Raw genomic sequence first — 18,381 nt, 5'->3', positions numbered from 1 at the left:
TAGCGCTGCATCTCGCGCTCTAGATGTATTCCTGGGAGGAGTGATTGTTTATCCATAAGATAGTGGTTTGGCTGATTACTGCGATAACAACCCAGGAGATACTGCTTTGACAACATATAGTTGTGTCTGCGCACAGTGAGGATCTTTGTTTCCACATAAAGGTGATCGAGGGGTGTGCTGCGGAGACATCCTGTCGCAGTTCTAAGGGCAGCTTTCTGGAAGGTTTGTATGATATTCCACTGCGTATCACTAGTGTGAGGTGTCTACACTGGGATTGCACAGTTTACCACTGACCGCCCAATTGTTAACAAGGTTTCTTTGTCCGCACCCATGTGCTGCCGGCAAATGACTGCCAGAGATGGTCCGTATCAAGCTATTTTAGGTTTGCGACTGTCGCAAAGTTGTAAACGTCACATAAGCGTCGTAAATATAAGAAAAGTAGCAAACGTCGCAAACTCAAAATACTTCAGTCCATTCAGCTAGGCAGCGAATGATATCCAAGATGATGATATATGCGAAGAAATTTAAATTCTCAGGAATGTTCATAAAGTTATTAACGAGTTTAAAAAAAAAAACTTGAGAATAGATTTATTTCAATTGGAGACTCCAAGCCGAAATTAAGCTGAAGGTCGGTATTCGCTCATTCTTTCTTTCCAAAATTTCTGCAGAAACTGGAAGGAAGGAAGACTACTTGAGTCTTGCAAAAGTGATTTTTTGTTTAGAGAGAATTTTATAAAATCACGTTTTGGCTTATTAGAGCCAATTTCCATACTAATTAAAATTTTTCAAAATTGTAGCTAGTCATTCGCTGATGCAACTAAGGCTTAGGTGGTTTTTTACATTAGGTTTACGACTTTTGCGACATACGTATTATACCGTCGTAAACGTATGTCGCAAAAGTCACAGTTTGCGACAGGCCAACTGGGTGAAGCTTACCCCGAGAATCTAGGGTTAATTCATGGTCGGAATCGTTTTGCCTTAAATTTGTAGCAGAAAAATAATCCCAAAGATGACCCGATGGGTCCTACTCATCGGCCAGCGGCTTCTACATCAAGGACAAATAAAATAATGGAAATTTCAAAAAAAAAAAATTGGAAAAGTGTACCGACCTATTTCTCGCAGTCGTGGAATTTGCAATAAAATATTTGCTAATATTGATAAAACTCGAAAAAGTGAAGAAAAAAATATTTTTGTAAGATTTTCCTTACTTTTGAAAAATGAAATCTAAAACACTAGCATCAATAATGCGACATCAATGCAGAAAATGGTTTAAAAATGATTTCTTTGCTTCTGAGCCAATTTTGCACCACATTTGGATCCAAAAAGAACATTTTCAGTAAAGCCAAACTTCATGACGTTCTTTTAAAAGGACTCTTATGTTTTTGTAAAGGCCAATAGGATGTGGTATTTCCGTATTCAAAGAAAAATTTAATTTTTCGAGATGATCGCATGTTTATTTCATAAAGCAGACAGTGAAACGCAAATCTTTTTATGTAATTTTGCATAACCAAATCCCAAAGTAAGGCAGCCAGTTTGTCCTATTTACTTTGTTCTTCCGAAAGTTTTTCACATGGTTTGTTTATTTTTTCGAAAAAAAAATCAAATAGTGCTAAACGAATATGAGTCTCATACTTACTTCATTCATACTTCATTAGCATTTTTAAATATATAAGGAAGTTATATCCCAAAAATATGAAATTCCTAATATTATCCAATTTTTTTACCACGTGCTATTGTCCATTTAATGCAAGTGTTCTCACATAGGTTTTTATCAATCTTGGCGAAATGATATCTCCTGCAAACGGAAGTTATTTGGTGGTTTTCATATCAGTAATATTTAGCTTTGCTTGTATGAATTAGCTTTTGTTTCATTTAAAGCGGCTGTGAGAGAATGTGTTTCACTTTCTTTTTATTTTCTTTAATTAAACGTTCAGCAGAACACTATTTTTGGATTTCATTGAGTCCCTTAACATTTGCAACAAATTAAAACCCTGGATCCCAATCGGTTTTTTGTGGTTCAGTTCGTGTTGAGTAACAAACAATAACATCCCCAGCTTGGGGTACAACTTTTGTATCTTTAAAACGCAAACCACATTCGACATCTTTTTTAATGGAGTCCACTTCGTTCTTTAAATGGCGCATAGATTCAAGTTCACCTGGAAGAAATATAAATTTAAATATATTTAAAAAAATGTGTAGAATTTTTAATTGATAGTAAAAAGAAAATCAGAGTGTGTCTACCACATTTGCCCAAGTGGACATTTGAACTGAAATATGGTACACTGAGCAAAATATTGCGTAATGAGTGTTCTACGTTTTTCGACACCTGGAGAACCTGTTTTGGAAATACCTCAATCAGAGCGGCAAAAGTACTTGGACAATTGGTTCAAACGCATTCAAAAGTGTATAGACCTTAATGGGGAATATTTTGAAAAACAATACAGCGATTGTCGATGATTAATACATATATTTTTTTTGGTCCCTTATTTCGATTTATAAAGGCAACTTTCGCATTAGTTTTCATATGGCATTTCACATTGATCTTGAATATTTACGTAAATTTAGACGTAAACAGATATTTTGAAGTCCAAAAAAAATTTGTGGCATAAATAAATTTCCGTTACTCTCATTTTAGTTTTGTTTTCTTTGTCTGACTTACCATCATATATAACTTCTCCATTTCTTACTAAACGAAATTTCTGGGATTTCTTAAGAACTCCTTTGGTACAGCGACTACCAGCTACCGGTACTTCTTTACGACCTTCAGTAATGAAAAATTGTTGCAACACATTTGCTTCTCCTAATACCTCTTCTACTTCCATGGGTGGCAGTTTATTGCTGATTTCCTCTTTTAGATCATCTATTAGACGGTATATAATATTACACATACGTATGGAAACATCACTTGCTACTTTGGTGGGTGGGTCTATTGAAAAAGCGTAGATAATGGCATTGAATGATTTGGCTAATTCTACATCCGATTCAGTCACATTTCCAACACCGTAGTGGACAACATCAAGTCGGCATTTATCGTGACCATTGTAAGTCTCCAAAACGTCGAGAATAGCTTCTACAGAGCCATGAACATCGCCTTTAACAATTACGCTTACGCGAGGGATGCCATCATCTTCTGTGGTCTCCTTTGTCCTAGGACCATGGCGTAAACGAAATCTACCAGCTAGACGCCTTGCATCTCTTTCAGCCCGATATTTTGCTAAATGTTCTTCTTCCTTTTTACGAATTTCATCTAGGCTTTGTTCGGCTTTCTCTCTTTGTGCCTCCTGTTGACGATATCTGAGAACAGAGTTTGCTTTTTTCTACCGAGAAATTACAATCAAAATGTGAATTTATTTCGTTTATTTGCATATTAATCATTACCTCCGATTCAACTTCTAATATTAAATCTCCCGCCAGGGGTAATTCTCTCCAGCCAAGTATTTCTACAGGAGTTCCTGGTTCAGCTTTATCCATGGGTTTACCATTATGATCGAAGAGACCTCTAACTTTGGCATGAGATAATCCACTTACTAGTACGGAACCCTTGCGTAATGTGCCTCTTTTTACGATTGCAGTTGAAAGCTTTCTTGAAATGGCAATAAAAATAAATGGTATTATTGATACATATATTAAAATAAATTAAATTAAAAATAAATTAAAACAAATTAAAAATAAAACCCGGATTAATTGATATTTCATAATATTTTGAACAATTTTTAATATTGACTCGATGAATTTATTTTGGCTAGTAGTCATTAGTGTTGAATCAATTTGTTGCACCCTCTAGTATCAAAAGAAGGAAAACTTTTGGCCAACTCTTTCCTTTTTCCATGTGATTATTTAATTTTATTTATTTTTATTGTTACAATCGTTAAAAGGGAAGATAGAGAATAGTTAAAAAGTAGCTAGTTTAGATAAATAGCGCTCCATATTTAATTTTTTTTCACTCGTTGATTCTCCCGTTTTGAATCGGCTATAGAATACATGTGGTGTTCCTTCCCTTTTAATGATTTTTACAATTATCCTCATAAAATACATATCTATCCCCACATATTAATGATATGAACGAAATTGCCTTTATATAAAACTATGAATGGAATCAGACAGGACCCATGTGTTCTAAATATTGCACGGCAACAGTGTTGTAAAATAATGTGAATTCAAGTATGTTCGCTAGGTATGAGACTATGAGATTTCTCATAAATCTATGGTGCTATGGTGATTATGTAGTTCATTAATTTCTTTAGACTTTAGGGAGATTCTTTCGGGCTATATAATTTGTCGGGGTTCGACGTCTCTTACTACCTTTCGACCCAGAATCAATAATCTACATAGCCAAGATTGGTTATTTCTTCTGTAATAGGGAAACGTTATACAGTCTTGCTTTTGTCCCCCAAACAATTATTCGGATCTCCCTTGAGAACGATTGTATGCGAAAGACATGATCGTTATACTCATGATAATTTATAAGATTATAAATGTGTATCATTATGAAATAAATCCCCCCATAAACCGCAAAATGAAATATATCCTCCAATATTTTTGGGACTCATTTCGTAAAAACAATATTAACAAAATTACGAATTAAATACATTATTTCTACATTTAGTTCATAACAGTTTCAACTTCCAACATAGGTAGTAATGTATTTGTAAAGAATCTTCGGCTGAAGTACGGCAAAATGGACTTGTCTAATTTTTAAATATCTACAAGGGCTTCAATAAAATATATCCCCAATTTTCTCTATACAGAACAAAACAAAAAGATTTTTGGGAATTATTTCATATTTTGAGGATCTATTTCATTTCTAATTTCATAATGAAATAACTCTACAATTTGTCGTAATGAAATAGTTTCCCAATTTGGATCTTGGGGTGATAATTCATTTTCATAAATTTAAAAAAAAATCATAAAACTAGTGGCAGGAACCGTTAGGTTTACGAATTTTTGTGTAAGTCTACTATAGACAAGGTTAGGTTAGGTGGCAGCCCGATGTATCAGGCTCACCTAGACTATTCAATCCGTTGTGATACCACATTGGTGAAATTCTCTCTTATCACTGAGTGCTGCCCGATTCCATGTTAAGCTCAATGACAAGGGACCTCCTTTTTATAGCCGAGTCCGAACGGCGTTTCACATTGCAGTGAAACCACTTAGAGAAGGTTTGAAACCATAAGAAATGTCACCAGCATTACTGAGGTGGGATAATCCACCGCTGAAAAACTTTTTGGTGTTCGGTCGAAGCAGAAATCGAACCCACGACCTTATGTATGCAAGGCGGGCATGCTAACAATTACACCACGGTAGCTACTATAGACAAGGTATCCTCAGTTTTTATAAAACGTGAAGATTTGAAATAAATTGACCTGAAATAATATACCCATAAAATAATATACACAAAAGAACCGAGCTACCTTTATGAAAGCATAATCTTCTCTTCTCAAGGCGAGGCAGAAATGTATAAAATGAAAATGTATAGTATTGAATAAGTTAAATGTACTAACTATTAATGCACATAACGCACATTATCCTAGTACTACACAGAAAAAAAATTCACGAAAATTTTTCCAATTAACATCTTAATTGAGTTTTAAAAAATATTCAATTAAAAATTTAATTGAATCAACAAATTTTTTAATTGAAATAAAAATCAATCACACAAATTAATAGTATCAATTAATTTTTTAATTGGATCAATTAATTTTTTAATTGACTGTCAATTAATTTTTTAATTGATACTATCAATTCTGTGATTGAAGACATTTCAATTAAAAAATTAATTGGATCAATTAATTTCGTGATTGAATCAGAATTTTTTTTTTTTTGTGTGTACGTTAGTAAGATATTAGTCTTGCTGTATTAGGAATGAACTAAATAAATAAATAAAAATATGAAATGTTCATTAAAAAAATAATAATTCCAAAATAGCACCAATAGCCATTCACAATTAAGATTCATGATTCGAAGCGAAAATCGGTATGTATACAAAGGCCTAGCACTTTGACATTGCAATGGTTTATAAGACATTTGCGAGAGTAAAAAACACCTGATAATATAACGGTGACCGACAATCAATCGGTATCTATCCCAATTATCCTTGTCTTCGGAAATTATATGTCTAAAGAGATTTATATAGATCTACGTTCTCTTATTCATCTGTTACCAAAACTGAGGCATCATGTAATACAATATATATCCAAAATATTACATACCCTCTTCTTGGATCTGTTTTCGATTCAACCACAACACCTTCCATTAAACCAGAATAGTCGCCTTTTAAGCCCATCAATGTAGCCTGCGTACTTACAGCTTCCGCTAGTAAATCCAGATTTGTACCTTTTAAAGCTGATATAGGTATAACTTGGATATCACCTCCAAAGTCTTCCAAAGCTAAACCCATTTGAGACAACTGTTGTTTTGTTTTCTCCTAAAATCATTGAAAACCCCCTTTAAACTGCTATCACATTTTTTAAAGGCCCTTCTACTTACAATATTTGCTTCAGGTTTGTCTATCTTATTTATGGCAACAATAATAGGAACTGGAAAAAGTATTTTCGTAATTATTACAAAATATTATTTTATATTTTATGTGAAGAGTAACCTTTGGATTCTTTGGCTAAGGCAATGACTTCTTTTGTTTGGGCCATAACACCATCCTCTGCGGCAACTACCAATACAATAATATCAGTTGCAACAGCCCCTCTAGCTCTCATCGAACTAAATGCTGCATGACCAGGTGTATCCAAAAATGTGACTTTATCTCCATTCTCTAAACTCACTGTAAAGGCACCTATATGTTGTGTAATACCACCAGCCTCACCAGATGCTACATCAGCGCCTCTCAAAGAATCCAAGAGCGTTGTTTTGCCATGATCTACATGACCCATAACAGTTACAACTGGCGGACGTGGTTTCAATTGATCTGGTGATGCAGGAGGTCTTGGGAATACATCTTTATCTTTGCTTTCAACTTCGGCTTCAGCAATTGTGGGAGCTGCTACAATACGAATACGAGTACCAAGTTTTTTAGCAATTTCTTGGGTGATTTTAATATCATGCAATTGGGCATTTGGTTCAATATTATCTGCATCTTTTACAAATAGCATAGCTTCTTGAACATCCTCTGTAAGAGAAATTTTAATTACAAGTTTTAATGAATGTAAAAAAAGGAAAAAACTTAAATATGTTAATTTAAAAAGTCGAATGTTTCTTGAATTGTTATGATTTTCTGTGAAAACGATATCAAAGCTTTATTTTATGAATTCGAAAAGAACTAAGTTTAATAAGAATTTATGACCGTACGTTTCAATTTTATTCTATTATTGTTGTTCAAACTAGGCTTTTTGGTCAGTTAGTTTTTGGATGAATTAAATAAAACTGATTTATTTCATATTTTAATCAACAAATCGTTGGTTCTTTCCAACTTCATCAGAAGTGTTTTGTTGAAAATGCTAGAGACAAAACTGCACATTTTTTTTACATTGTTCTATGACGTGTATAATAAGCTCCACTTACAATTTGTTTTACGCCTTCTTATTAATTAAAATAAAACTGGACATCATGAAAAATATTTTAAGACCAATTAATAATAAGTAAAATTATTGCAGCGAAACCTTATACTACTATCATAGAACTGAACACTTTAAAATATGCAACTGAATAATGAAGCTTTGTGATGTCTTTATTAATTCATACAAAAACTAACTGACCAAAAAGGCCAGCAATTATAATGGAATAGAACTTATTTTTTTATAAAACATTTGGTTTATTTTTATTTGTAGTAAACTAACTGACCAAAAAGGCCAGCAACTATAATGGAATAGAACTTATTTTTTTTATAAAACATTTGGTTTATTTTTATTTGTAGTAAGATATTGAATGCTCATCTATAGGAATCTACTTGAATTAACCCTACGGAAAATTATTGGATCTACACATTTACTGAGATACTATTATCAGAATAATCAATTTTTCAACATTTTATGCGTTTCGTATGCATAAAATGGATTAGTCTTCAGTCCTAATAAAAGTGTATCTGAAATTCCTTTCTTATAAGGTAAATTAATTTAATTTTATTTTCATATGTAACTAAGCCTTACAAAGGCCTTATACAGTTACTTAAAACAACATTTCAAAAACTACTCAAAATAATTTTCTTAATTCTACAATAATAATACAACAGGATACAACTCTATAAATGACATTTGAAATAACTGAATAATGAGATTTCCCATACCGATTCTTGAGGACCTGTCTATGAGTTTGGCGTACTAAATTGTCGTAATACTACTGTACTAATTATCGCATCCTAAAGTGTAAATGTATAATGACTACTGTATGAGCTGTCATGATGCGGAGGAAAAGGAATCAATTAAACAACTCTTGTGTGAGTGTCCTGCATTTTGTGTAAGGCGTAAGCGAATTTTAGGGGCATATAGCTTTAGATTACTGCCGGACCTGGAAAACGTTAACTTAAGCAGTCTTTTAATGTTTTTGGAACAATCTGGTTGGTTCAACAAAAGAAAATAATAGAGAAGGTTCAGTGGTTAAAACTAGAAGTGTCCATATGCAATAGGTACTCTTAGTTTAAACGTGGTACCACAATGGACTGAATAGTCTAAGTGAGCCTGATACATCGGGCTGCCAACTAACCTAACCTAGCCTAAATGTATCCCTTGAATGACAGACCCATGCTAAAATTACCGGTCCCTTCTATACGTTTTGATCAGAACTGTGTTTGGTACATACACAACAGGGACTAGTCCTTTGCCGATTCTGAGGTTGTCCTATTTCCCGTAGGAAATAGTAACTATTTAAACAAAGGGCTACAGTAAGAATCAATAAAGTAAAAACTGTAGTAACGATTTATGTCGAAGTCCAAATAATAAAATTATAAATGGATTGGAAACCCACATTTTTGGTCGATCAAATACAATTCTGTTATATTCTTTCTATAACTGCTGTAATTTTACTACATTGGAATTCCGCTTTATAACTTTGTTTTTATTTTTGAGAGACCCAAATAAGCTAGTTCCTATGAATGATAACTACTTACCCAGTGGCCTATCCATCGAAGTGGATAATTGTTTAACCGTCATGTGTCGCCAAATATCAACTGTTCCCTGAAGATCGACCACATTTTTCTTCTTCGGAGAATATTCAATAATCTTGGAAGATTTCTAATTTAAAAAAAATAGTAACATAGCTTATCTTAATATTGAATAGTTCCAATGTACTTACTTTCTCCTCTGCAGTTTTTCGTCGTTTCCATCGTATGTCTGTCGTAGTCAAGTATCTCGTGGTAGCAAGCGTAAGATTTGAGAGGCGGGTGGAAGTTCTTCGAAAAATAAATGGAATAAAGTTGAATGAAAATCTTTTTTTTTTAATTTGTTAGGAAATAACTTACCGAAATGCTGATGAAAATAACATGGCTTATGCAATTGTCGAAGGCATGAGATCTAGATTAATTTTTAAAAAATGGGAAAAACGTTATTTGAGAAAACTTTTTGTTTTATTTATTATGCAACTGGAACAGTGTATCTCCAGAAAGCTTTGAGGAAAAAGGATTTGAGTAAAGCTCATAAGGCATTTTAACTTAATCATCACCATTCATCTCCTCCAGAAATACTTACAAATAAGGAGTTTAGCAACCTGCTGATGCCGAAGTATATGAAGCTTAATGAATGTTTATGGCAGCGTATTGCATGAATATTAAACAAAACTATTTTGGCCAGACAATCTGGTTAGTTTTTAATATATATTTCCAACTGCAACTAAAAAATCCTATATTATATAGTTGGGCCGGTTTTGTCTTTATCAATCAGCTGATACTGTTGTCAGCATGCAAATAGAGATGTCGTTAAATGGTAACCGATTACCAACGTAGTGGAGTGTGGAGTACACATACATAGATTTATCGTTCAGATTTTTAGTGGGAATTTATTGTATACTGCCAGAGCAGAGAATGAAGCCGCTAAGCCGAGGCGCTGATTTTAGTCGCCGCCAACCATTGTTTGCCAGTCGACACCGCCGCCGAATATGTCAACTCATCTTGTCTCAAATTTATCCGACAATTATTCAAAAATATTGATTTAAATCGCAAAAATTATTAATAATTGTTTTGAACTTTCCACCCACAATCGATCAACCTAAAACAAATCTTGTTTACCCAAACAATCTAGAAGAAAATAATAGAGAAGTTGCAGCGGTTAAAACTAGTAGTAGTCGTAGTAGTAGTCCTATTCTTTATTCAGAAATAAAGTAACATATATAAATTCATTTTACTTTATGTACCTATTATATGTACCCAATAAACACAAACGTTTGAAAAATGCTAAATTTCAACAATTTTTCAAACATTTTTTCAAAGGATTAGGGTAATATTCAAGTTGAGAAATTGTTGAGAAAATCGCGTTCTCAACAAAAAACAGACATTTCCTTCAACAGTGAAATTCAACACATTAGCAATAATATCTCAAGTTTTATCCTCAAATTGAAATGCATCGCTACTCAATAATTTGTCAAACAATTTTCGATGCGAGTCAAATTCAAAATTAACATCGTTGCAAATACTTTTCAACCTAACTTTGTATGAATGATATCCCCACTTCAAATTGAAAGTCAAAGCCAAAATTCTAAAAATTTTGTATAATTTATTCATTTTCATCAAAAAAAAAAAAATATATATATATAATAATACACTACACTACATAATACACTACAATACCAGTTGAAAAATAATAATCTTATTAAACATATCAACAAATAAGAACAAAAAAAAAAACAAACAACAAAACTTTAAATATCTTAAACATTATTAGTAAACACTTTTGCATTGATAATTCGATTTCCTTCCTTTTCGTTCCTTCCTTTTATTAACATGCGGCAATTTGAAATTAGGAACGTACTGGACCGCGTGTTAGAATTGATTTCCAGCAGAAGGAATTCACAAAATATCCATTTTAAACTGATAATAGCATATGAATTAAACTGACGATGTGATACACATTTTCATCCAGAAGTTGTTGATTTCAACAATTTGTTGTTTTTAACAATTTTAATTGGTTGCACTTGTAATGTTTCTGGAAACTTTTTCTTGTCGATAAGCCACTCATTTTTCATTGGTCGGATTCTTATTGTTTGCAAGAATGTAGCATCCAAAGATTTTAGTTTTCTGCAAAGAGATTTAAATTTAGTGACTTCTTTAAAGTGTTGATTTAATTTTTCTTATTGACGTACCAATTATTATAAACTATTTGAAGCAGTTCCAGTTAATTGTCCACCATTTTTTCATTGGTCAGCTTTTTAATGTTTTCAAGAACGTAGAATCCATAATTTTAGCTTTCTACAAAGAGATATAAAGGGTGATTCTTTTGAGGTTAGGATTTTCATGCATTAGTATTTGACAGATCACGTGGGATTTCAGACATGGTGTCAAAGAGAAAGATGCTCAGTATGCTTTGACATTTCATCATGAATAGACTTACTAACGAGCAACGCTTGCAAATCATTGAATTTTATTACCAAAATCAGTGGCAGAAAATCCGCTTTTTTATCGACAAATTTTGTTCAGCGATGAGGCTCATTTCTGGTTGAATGGCTACGTAAATAAGCAAAATTGCCGCATTTGGAGTGAAGAGCAACCAGAAGCCGTTCAAGAACTGCCCATGCATCCCGAAAAATGCACTGTTTGGTGTGGTTTGTACGCTGGTGGAATCATTGGACCGTATTTTTTCAAAGATGCTGTTGGACGCAACGTTACGGTGAATGGCGATCGCTATCGTTCGATGCTAACAAACTTTTTGTTGCCAAAAATGGAAGAACTGAACTTGGTTGACATGTGGTTTCAACAAGATGGCGCTACATGCCACACAGCTCGCGATTCTATGGCCATTTTGAGGGAAAACTTCGGAGAACAATTCATCTCAAGAAATGGACCGGTAAGTTGGCCACCAAGATCATGCGATTTGACGCCTTTAGACTATTTTTTGTGGGGCTACGTCAAGTCTAAAGTCTACAGAAATAAGCCAGCAACTATTCCAGCTTTGGAAGACAACATTTCCGAAGAAATTCGGGCTATTCCGGCCGAAATGCTCGAAAAAGTTGCCCAAAATTGGACTTTCCGAATGGACCACCTAAGACGCAGCCGCGGTCAACATTTAAATGAAATTATCTTCAAAAAGTAAATGTCATGGACCAATCTAACGTTTCAAATAAAGAACCGATGAGATTTTGCAAATTTTATGCGTTTTTTTTTTTTTTAAAGTTATCAAGCTCTTAACAAATCACCCTTTACAGTTAGTGACTTCCTTAAAGTTTTATTTCATTTTTTATTTTCACTTACCTATTTTTATAAACTATTTGGTTATTTGTCTAAAATTTTCCATTTTTTTTATTTCTTGCAATTGACCACGAACTTCGTTGAACAAATAAGTATTGAAAACCACATAGTTTTTTCGTTGAATTTTAGGGTAGTGTTTTGTCAAAGTTTTCTCATATTATCTTCAACACCTTTTCAAAGATTTCGTCAACATTTTGGCAAATTGGAAGTAATTCGCAAACAATTTGAAGATGTATTGAAGATGAGCTATTTCAAGTCAAGTTGTATTTATGTTGAAAATTATATTAACCCTCAAACTGAAAAGTTGTTGCATTTGAAAAACGCTCATCCTGTGTTTATTGGGTAATGTTATATTATTTGTACTGCTGTGACAATGATGTCGTGAGCCGGTACGATAAATTATCAAATTATGTGTATGTTAAATAGTATAATGTTTGACCTATTGGTATTCATTAATTATGAATTTCCGATATAGGGTTGCAGGTTTGAGGAATGTAATAAGATTCGGCCAATCATAATGGTATTTTCCGTCTAGAATTTCAATGATTTCCTGGTGCGTTAAAACTAGAAGTGCCCATATGTAATAGGCACTTTTAGTTAATGTGGTATCACAGTGGACTAGGGATGCCAGACGTGCTCTTTTAAAGAGCACATGTGCTCTTTTTTACAAAATGTGCTCTTAAAACAAGAAAGGCCAAAAGAGCACGCAAAAGTGCTCTTTTGTAGCATCACAACAAATATTAATCAAATGGTAAAAGTAAACTGAAAATATTTAAATGTCGCAATAAGAGATTTTCCTAACCGTTATTTTCTAATTAAAGAGTGGTTTACTTTATATATCAGAGTCGTAGAATAGCATGCCGATCTTGCCTCTTCACTTTGTACTCTGTTCTAAATGTAAACAAACTTCTTCAATAACGTTTTTCACAAAAACACCAAAAATGACTTACAAAGTATTGTAAGAAAATTAGCTTGAGTTGAAAGTGGGTTATTTTATGTTTATGGTATGTACCTTTTTGCTTAAATGTTTAAATGAATTATATTTCAATTAAATTAAATGTTTTTCTTTTATATGAAAAAGTGTGCTCTATTCTTTTCGTATGTGCTCTTTTTATAAGCTGAATGTGCTCTTTTTGCCTCTTCAAAATCTGGCATCCCTACAGTGGACTGAATAGTCTAAGTGAGTCTGAAACTTAATCCGGCTGCCACTTTAACCTAACCTACCCAAACAAACATAAAAAATATTAACAAAACCTAAAAATATGATTAACAATGATTAAAAATATTTAAAAATACCTATTGTAATGAATATTCAAGTAAACGAGTTTATCAATTATGGTGAGTGTTAAGTTCGAGTTTAGTCGTGATGTCGTGAGCCGGTACGATAAATTATCAAATTATGTGTATGTTAGATAGTATAATGTTTGACTTATTGGTATTCATTAATTATGAATTTCCGATATATGGTTGCAGATTTGAGGTATGTAATAAGATTCGGCCAATCATAATGGTATTTTCCGTCTAGAATTTCAATGATTTCCTGGTGCGTTAAAACTAGAAGTGTCCATATGTAATAGGTACTTTTAGTTTATGTGATATCACAGTGGACAGAATAGTCTAAGGGAGTCTGAAACTTAATCCGGCTGCCACTTTAACCTAACCTACCCAAACAAACATAAAAAATATTAACAAAACCTAAAAATAGTATTAACAATGATTAAAAATAATTAAAAATAACAATTTTAATGAATATTCAAGTAAAAGAGTCAATTAAAGGTGGGTATTAAGTTCGAGTTTAGCCGCTAAAATCGTAATTTTTTCACGATTACTTTTCTTTAATAATCCATTTTAAGGAATACAAACAGTGTGGAAATTTGCTTTGGGCTATTCCCCATCAAGTTATAATGAATTCTTAAACAAAAATGTATAATTTTATGCCTTTTTTTACTAAACTCGAACTTAATACCCACCTTAAGGTGAGTATTAAGTTCGATTTTAGACGCTAAAATAGTAATTTTTTCATGGTCATCATTGTGGACGACAATCTTCCTCGAAATAATTGGCCCAAAGGAATAGTTACAGAATTGTACACCGCCAAAGGGAATTTCAATGCACGGATGACAAGAAATACATATTTTGCTATTTTACAAAAATCGAAAATGGATATAAATGCATTTGTCCAACAAAAGAAAAAGATAGCGATAAAATCTGCGGTACAATAATTAGCGATAAGGCACAAAAAGGTGGCACGTCGAGGGCATATACCATAATCTAAAGCGGCGTTGGGAATGCCGCTTTCATCATCCAGATATATAAAAAATTATTGAAGCAGGAGATCAGGTATCAGTACAAGAAACAACGAAGCAAAAGAAATTAAAAAAGTTCTTCCCCTCAAACAAAATAACAATCACCATGACAAAATATATTTTTAATTCTAGAATAATTGATGTGGTAGTTACAAAACGCTGTGTCTATTTCGCTCTTTTCTGAAGATCCCTTTCGATCCATTAATGGAGAAATTGTGGAAACCCTAAAATATAACATTCGTGCCATAATTTTTGGGGATTATACCATAGAAACAAGAAAAGTGAGCTAATAAGCGCCATTAATATAAACATTCGATATTTAAATGATAATTGCGTGCCACTTACAAAAATGCTCGCACTGATAGAAACCCTAGCAGAGCACAAGGCCGAAGAATTCGAAAAACTGATGTATTGGAAGAATCCAAAATAGAATAATCACATATTTTGTGCATTATTTCCGACAAAGCGTCTTATATGATAAAAATTACGGACATTTTAAACGAAGACGACGATATTCTTTGGTAGATCTTTTATCGGAAAACACTTGTCCCCATATGATTCTACATACGCGTTGCGCTGCCCATACTTTACAATTGGCTATACAACATTGCTCAAATCGAAGCCAATTGGAAAAATAATTGCTAAAATGTGCCAGGTGAATACAATAGCCCGAAAATCCAAAATAGACGCGATCCTGAAACGTCGGTCCGACAAAGGTGCATTAGTGGACCGAAAAACACGTTGGGGAAGCACATATATCATGTTAAGTCGTTTAATCAAAGTACGTGAATATTTAGATGATTTGGACAATGATGAAAGTACGCTTTCAAGTGATTGCAGGCCGCAATCGATATCATAGGAAATGTCGCTACCAAAAGGCTGCAAAGTGAAAGCTTAACACCTGGAGCATTTTTTAGAGAGTGAAAGGAACTTATTTTCAAGTTTGGTTAGGTTAGTTGGCAGGCCGATGTATCAGGCTCACTTAGACTATTCAGTCCATTGTGATACCACATTGGTGAACTTCTCTCTTATCACGGAGAGCTTCCCGATTCTATGTTTTAACTCAAGGACAAGGGACCTCCTTTTTATAGATATTTCGGGCTGCTACTATACCTAACCTAAGTAGTCAATAAGCCCGCGATATTGTGTCGGCAATGATAAGAAGAGAAAATTACCTCATGGACAATACTTTATTAGCTGACATTTACGTGGACCCTCCAAATCGCGTTTTATTGACAAAGTCTCAATTAGAGAAAACACGGGAATCACTATATGAACTTAGTGTTAAAAATCGAGAAAACGAAGTTCTTAAAGACACAATAAATGCCACTTCAAGATCCGAATCAGAGGAAAACTTTGAAAAATACCTCGATAACTTATATGAACTCAAGAAAAGTCCAACAATGGAACAAATTGCTCATCGAAAAAAAATCCTTCAATCAATCAACAGAAAAGAGTTTTTCGGAAGTCGTCAAATTCTACCTTAAAGATGTTAAGGAAGTAGCTTTGTTAGCGGCGGCTTTGCCTCCTAATCAAGTTAGTGTCGAAAGATTGTTCTCGGCCTTAAAAGCGACATTGGAGCTTCATCGATGCTCTAATGTCGTTTTTAATAGCCTGTTTCAGTATGTCGATCGAGCTCTATCGAACGACTGAAATGGTAACAAACAGCTGAATTTATAACCAAAAATCAGCTGTTTTTATGCATTTTGGTCGATCGATAGAGCTCGTTCGACATACAGAAACAGGCTGTAAGAGTTAGCAAATGCTAGTAGTTTTTGAGAACAATAAAGTATAAAATTGAACTAGTATTCATATAAGCGTATATTTTTTTTGTTTTTGGAATTTCTTTTCTTTTTTGTTTTTTTTGTACAATGAATTACAATGTTAATTCTTGAAAATAAATGGAAATTAAATTTCTGTGATGTAATAGCTTTCCTTTTAAACATAAAAATAACATTTTTATTACAGGCTATTGTAATAAAGTGATTTTTCTTATTTCTACAATGAATTACAATTTTATTTATTTTAATTTGCAAGAATAAATTGGGCTGAAATAAAATTTCTGTGTAAGGATAGTCTAAAGTCGGGTGTGCCCGACAATGTTATACCATGCTCCACTTTGTAGATCTACATTTGTGATACCTTCTCAAATTATTTTTATTTGTAAGAAAAATGTTGTTGTTTTGATAATTTTTGGCATCTACGATTATAAAGTGTAAATCGGGCGAAAGATATATTTAAATCTTAACCACTTGCGTGAAGATACCGACGTAGGTAACTTTTTTAATTACAACAACCACCGAAATAACAGGGTGACACAGAGTTGCAAAAACCATATAAAATGCAAATAGTACGGAATTTATCAACTGTGGTGCCCACAAAAATTATGGAAAAACAAAATATGACCACAAATTTAGCGAATATAATGAATAAAGATATGTTTAACAGAATTATTAATGTTTAGATGTGAAGGTATTACTACCACAAATTGTTTAAACTGTGATTTAAAACAGAATGTGCACCCTTTCCGCGTAAAACAAGAGGACAACCTCAAGCACAAACTTCGCTCCTGGTGCCAAAATAATAGCTTCGTTCAAAATTCCGCTAATGGGACATCAAAGTGGAGGTCATTACCGACATTTTGATGTATGGCATGTGTTCCAACAGTGTTTTTTTACGAAGATATCCCTGATTCCAAGTTTTCCACTGCGGGGCAGAACATAGATTCCACCATGGAAGCCAGGAACGAACTTCGTTCAAAATTCCGCTAATGGGACATCAAAGTGGAGGTCATTACCTACATTTTGATGTATGGCATGTGTTCCAACAGTGTTTTTTTTACGAAGATATCCCTGATTCCAAGTTTTCCACTGGGGGGCAGAACATAGATTCTACCATGGAAGCCAGGAACGGGCTTCGTTCAAAATTCCGCTAATGGGACATCAAAGTGGAGGTCATTACCTACATTTTGATGTATGGCATGTGTTCCAGCAGTGTTTTTTTACGAAGATATCTCTGATTCCAAGTTTTCAACTGGGGGGGCAGAACATAGATTCTACCATGGAAGCCAGGAACGGACTTCGTTCAAAATTCCGCTAATGGGACATCAAAGTGGAGGTCATTACCTACATTTTGATGTATGGCATGTGTTCCAACAGTGTTTTTTTTTACGAAGATATCCCTCATTCCAAGTTTTCCACTGGTGGGCAGAACATAGATTCTACCATGGAAGCCAGGAACGGACTTCGTTCAAAATTCCGCTAATGGGACATCAAAGTGGATGTCATTACCTACATTTTGATGTATGGCATGTGTTCCAACAGTGTTTTTTTACGAAGATATCATGGATTCCAAGTTTTCAACTGGGTGGGGGCAGAACATAGATTCTACCATGGAAGCCAGGAACGGGCTTCGTTCAAAATTCCGCTAATGGGACATCAAAGTGGAGGTCATTACCTACATTTTGATGTATGGCATGTGTTCCAACAGTGTTTTTTTAAGAAGATATCTCTGATTCCAAGTTTTCAACTGGGGGGCAGAACATAGATTCTACCATGGAAGCCAGCAACGGACTTCGTTCAAAATTCCGCTAATGGGACATCAAAGTGGAGATCATTACCTACATTTTGATGTATGGCATGTGTTCCAACAGTGTGTTTTTACGAAGATATCCCTGATTCCAAGTTTTCCACTGAAGGGCAGAACATAGATTCTACCATGGAACCCAGGAACGGACTT

The 18,381-nt window shown here is 33.8% G+C and overlaps 1 protein-coding gene across 1 annotated transcript; it reads right to left on the bottom strand.

The window, feature by feature from the left end:
- Nucleotides 1-1,892: 1,892 nt before the first annotated feature.
- On the bottom strand, nt 1,893-9,824 carry mIF2 (mitochondrial translation initiation factor 2). Its single transcript, XM_075295144.1, has 10 exons — nt 9,630-9,824; nt 9,404-9,455; nt 9,238-9,334; nt 9,053-9,176; nt 6,599-7,120; nt 6,487-6,536; nt 6,210-6,424; nt 3,379-3,583; nt 2,660-3,317; nt 1,893-2,156 (listed from the first exon to the last, which is right to left on the bottom strand). Exons 2-10 carry the CDS (start codon nt 9,424-9,426, stop codon nt 1,984-1,986), a joined length of 2,067 nt encoding a protein of 688 aa, XP_075151259.1. The 5' UTR covers nt 9,427-9,455; nt 9,630-9,824; the 3' UTR covers nt 1,893-1,983.
- Nucleotides 9,825-18,381: the final 8,557 nt, after the last annotated feature.

This window comes from Haematobia irritans, chromosome 1 (assembly GCF_050003625.1).
Source record: "Haematobia irritans isolate KBUSLIRL chromosome 1, ASM5000362v1, whole genome shotgun sequence".
In the NCBI taxonomy this organism is placed as follows: domain Eukaryota; kingdom Metazoa; phylum Arthropoda; class Insecta; order Diptera; family Muscidae; genus Haematobia; species Haematobia irritans.
This window is presented reverse-complemented; position numbering and strand designations above follow the sequence as displayed.

Excerpts from the sequence above, each read along its gene's own strand:
- mIF2 (XM_075295144.1), bottom strand. The coding sequence starts at position 9,426 with ATGTTATTTTCATCAGCATTTCG. Across the intron at positions 6,537-6,598 it reads CTTAGCCAAAGAATCCAAAG|TTCCTATTATTGTTGCCATA; the intron begins GTTACTCTTCAC and ends TACTTTTTCCAG. Across the intron at positions 3,584-6,209 it reads AAAACAGATCCAAGAAGAGG|AAAGCTTTCAACTGCAATCG; the intron begins GTATGTAATATT and ends TGCCATTTCAAG.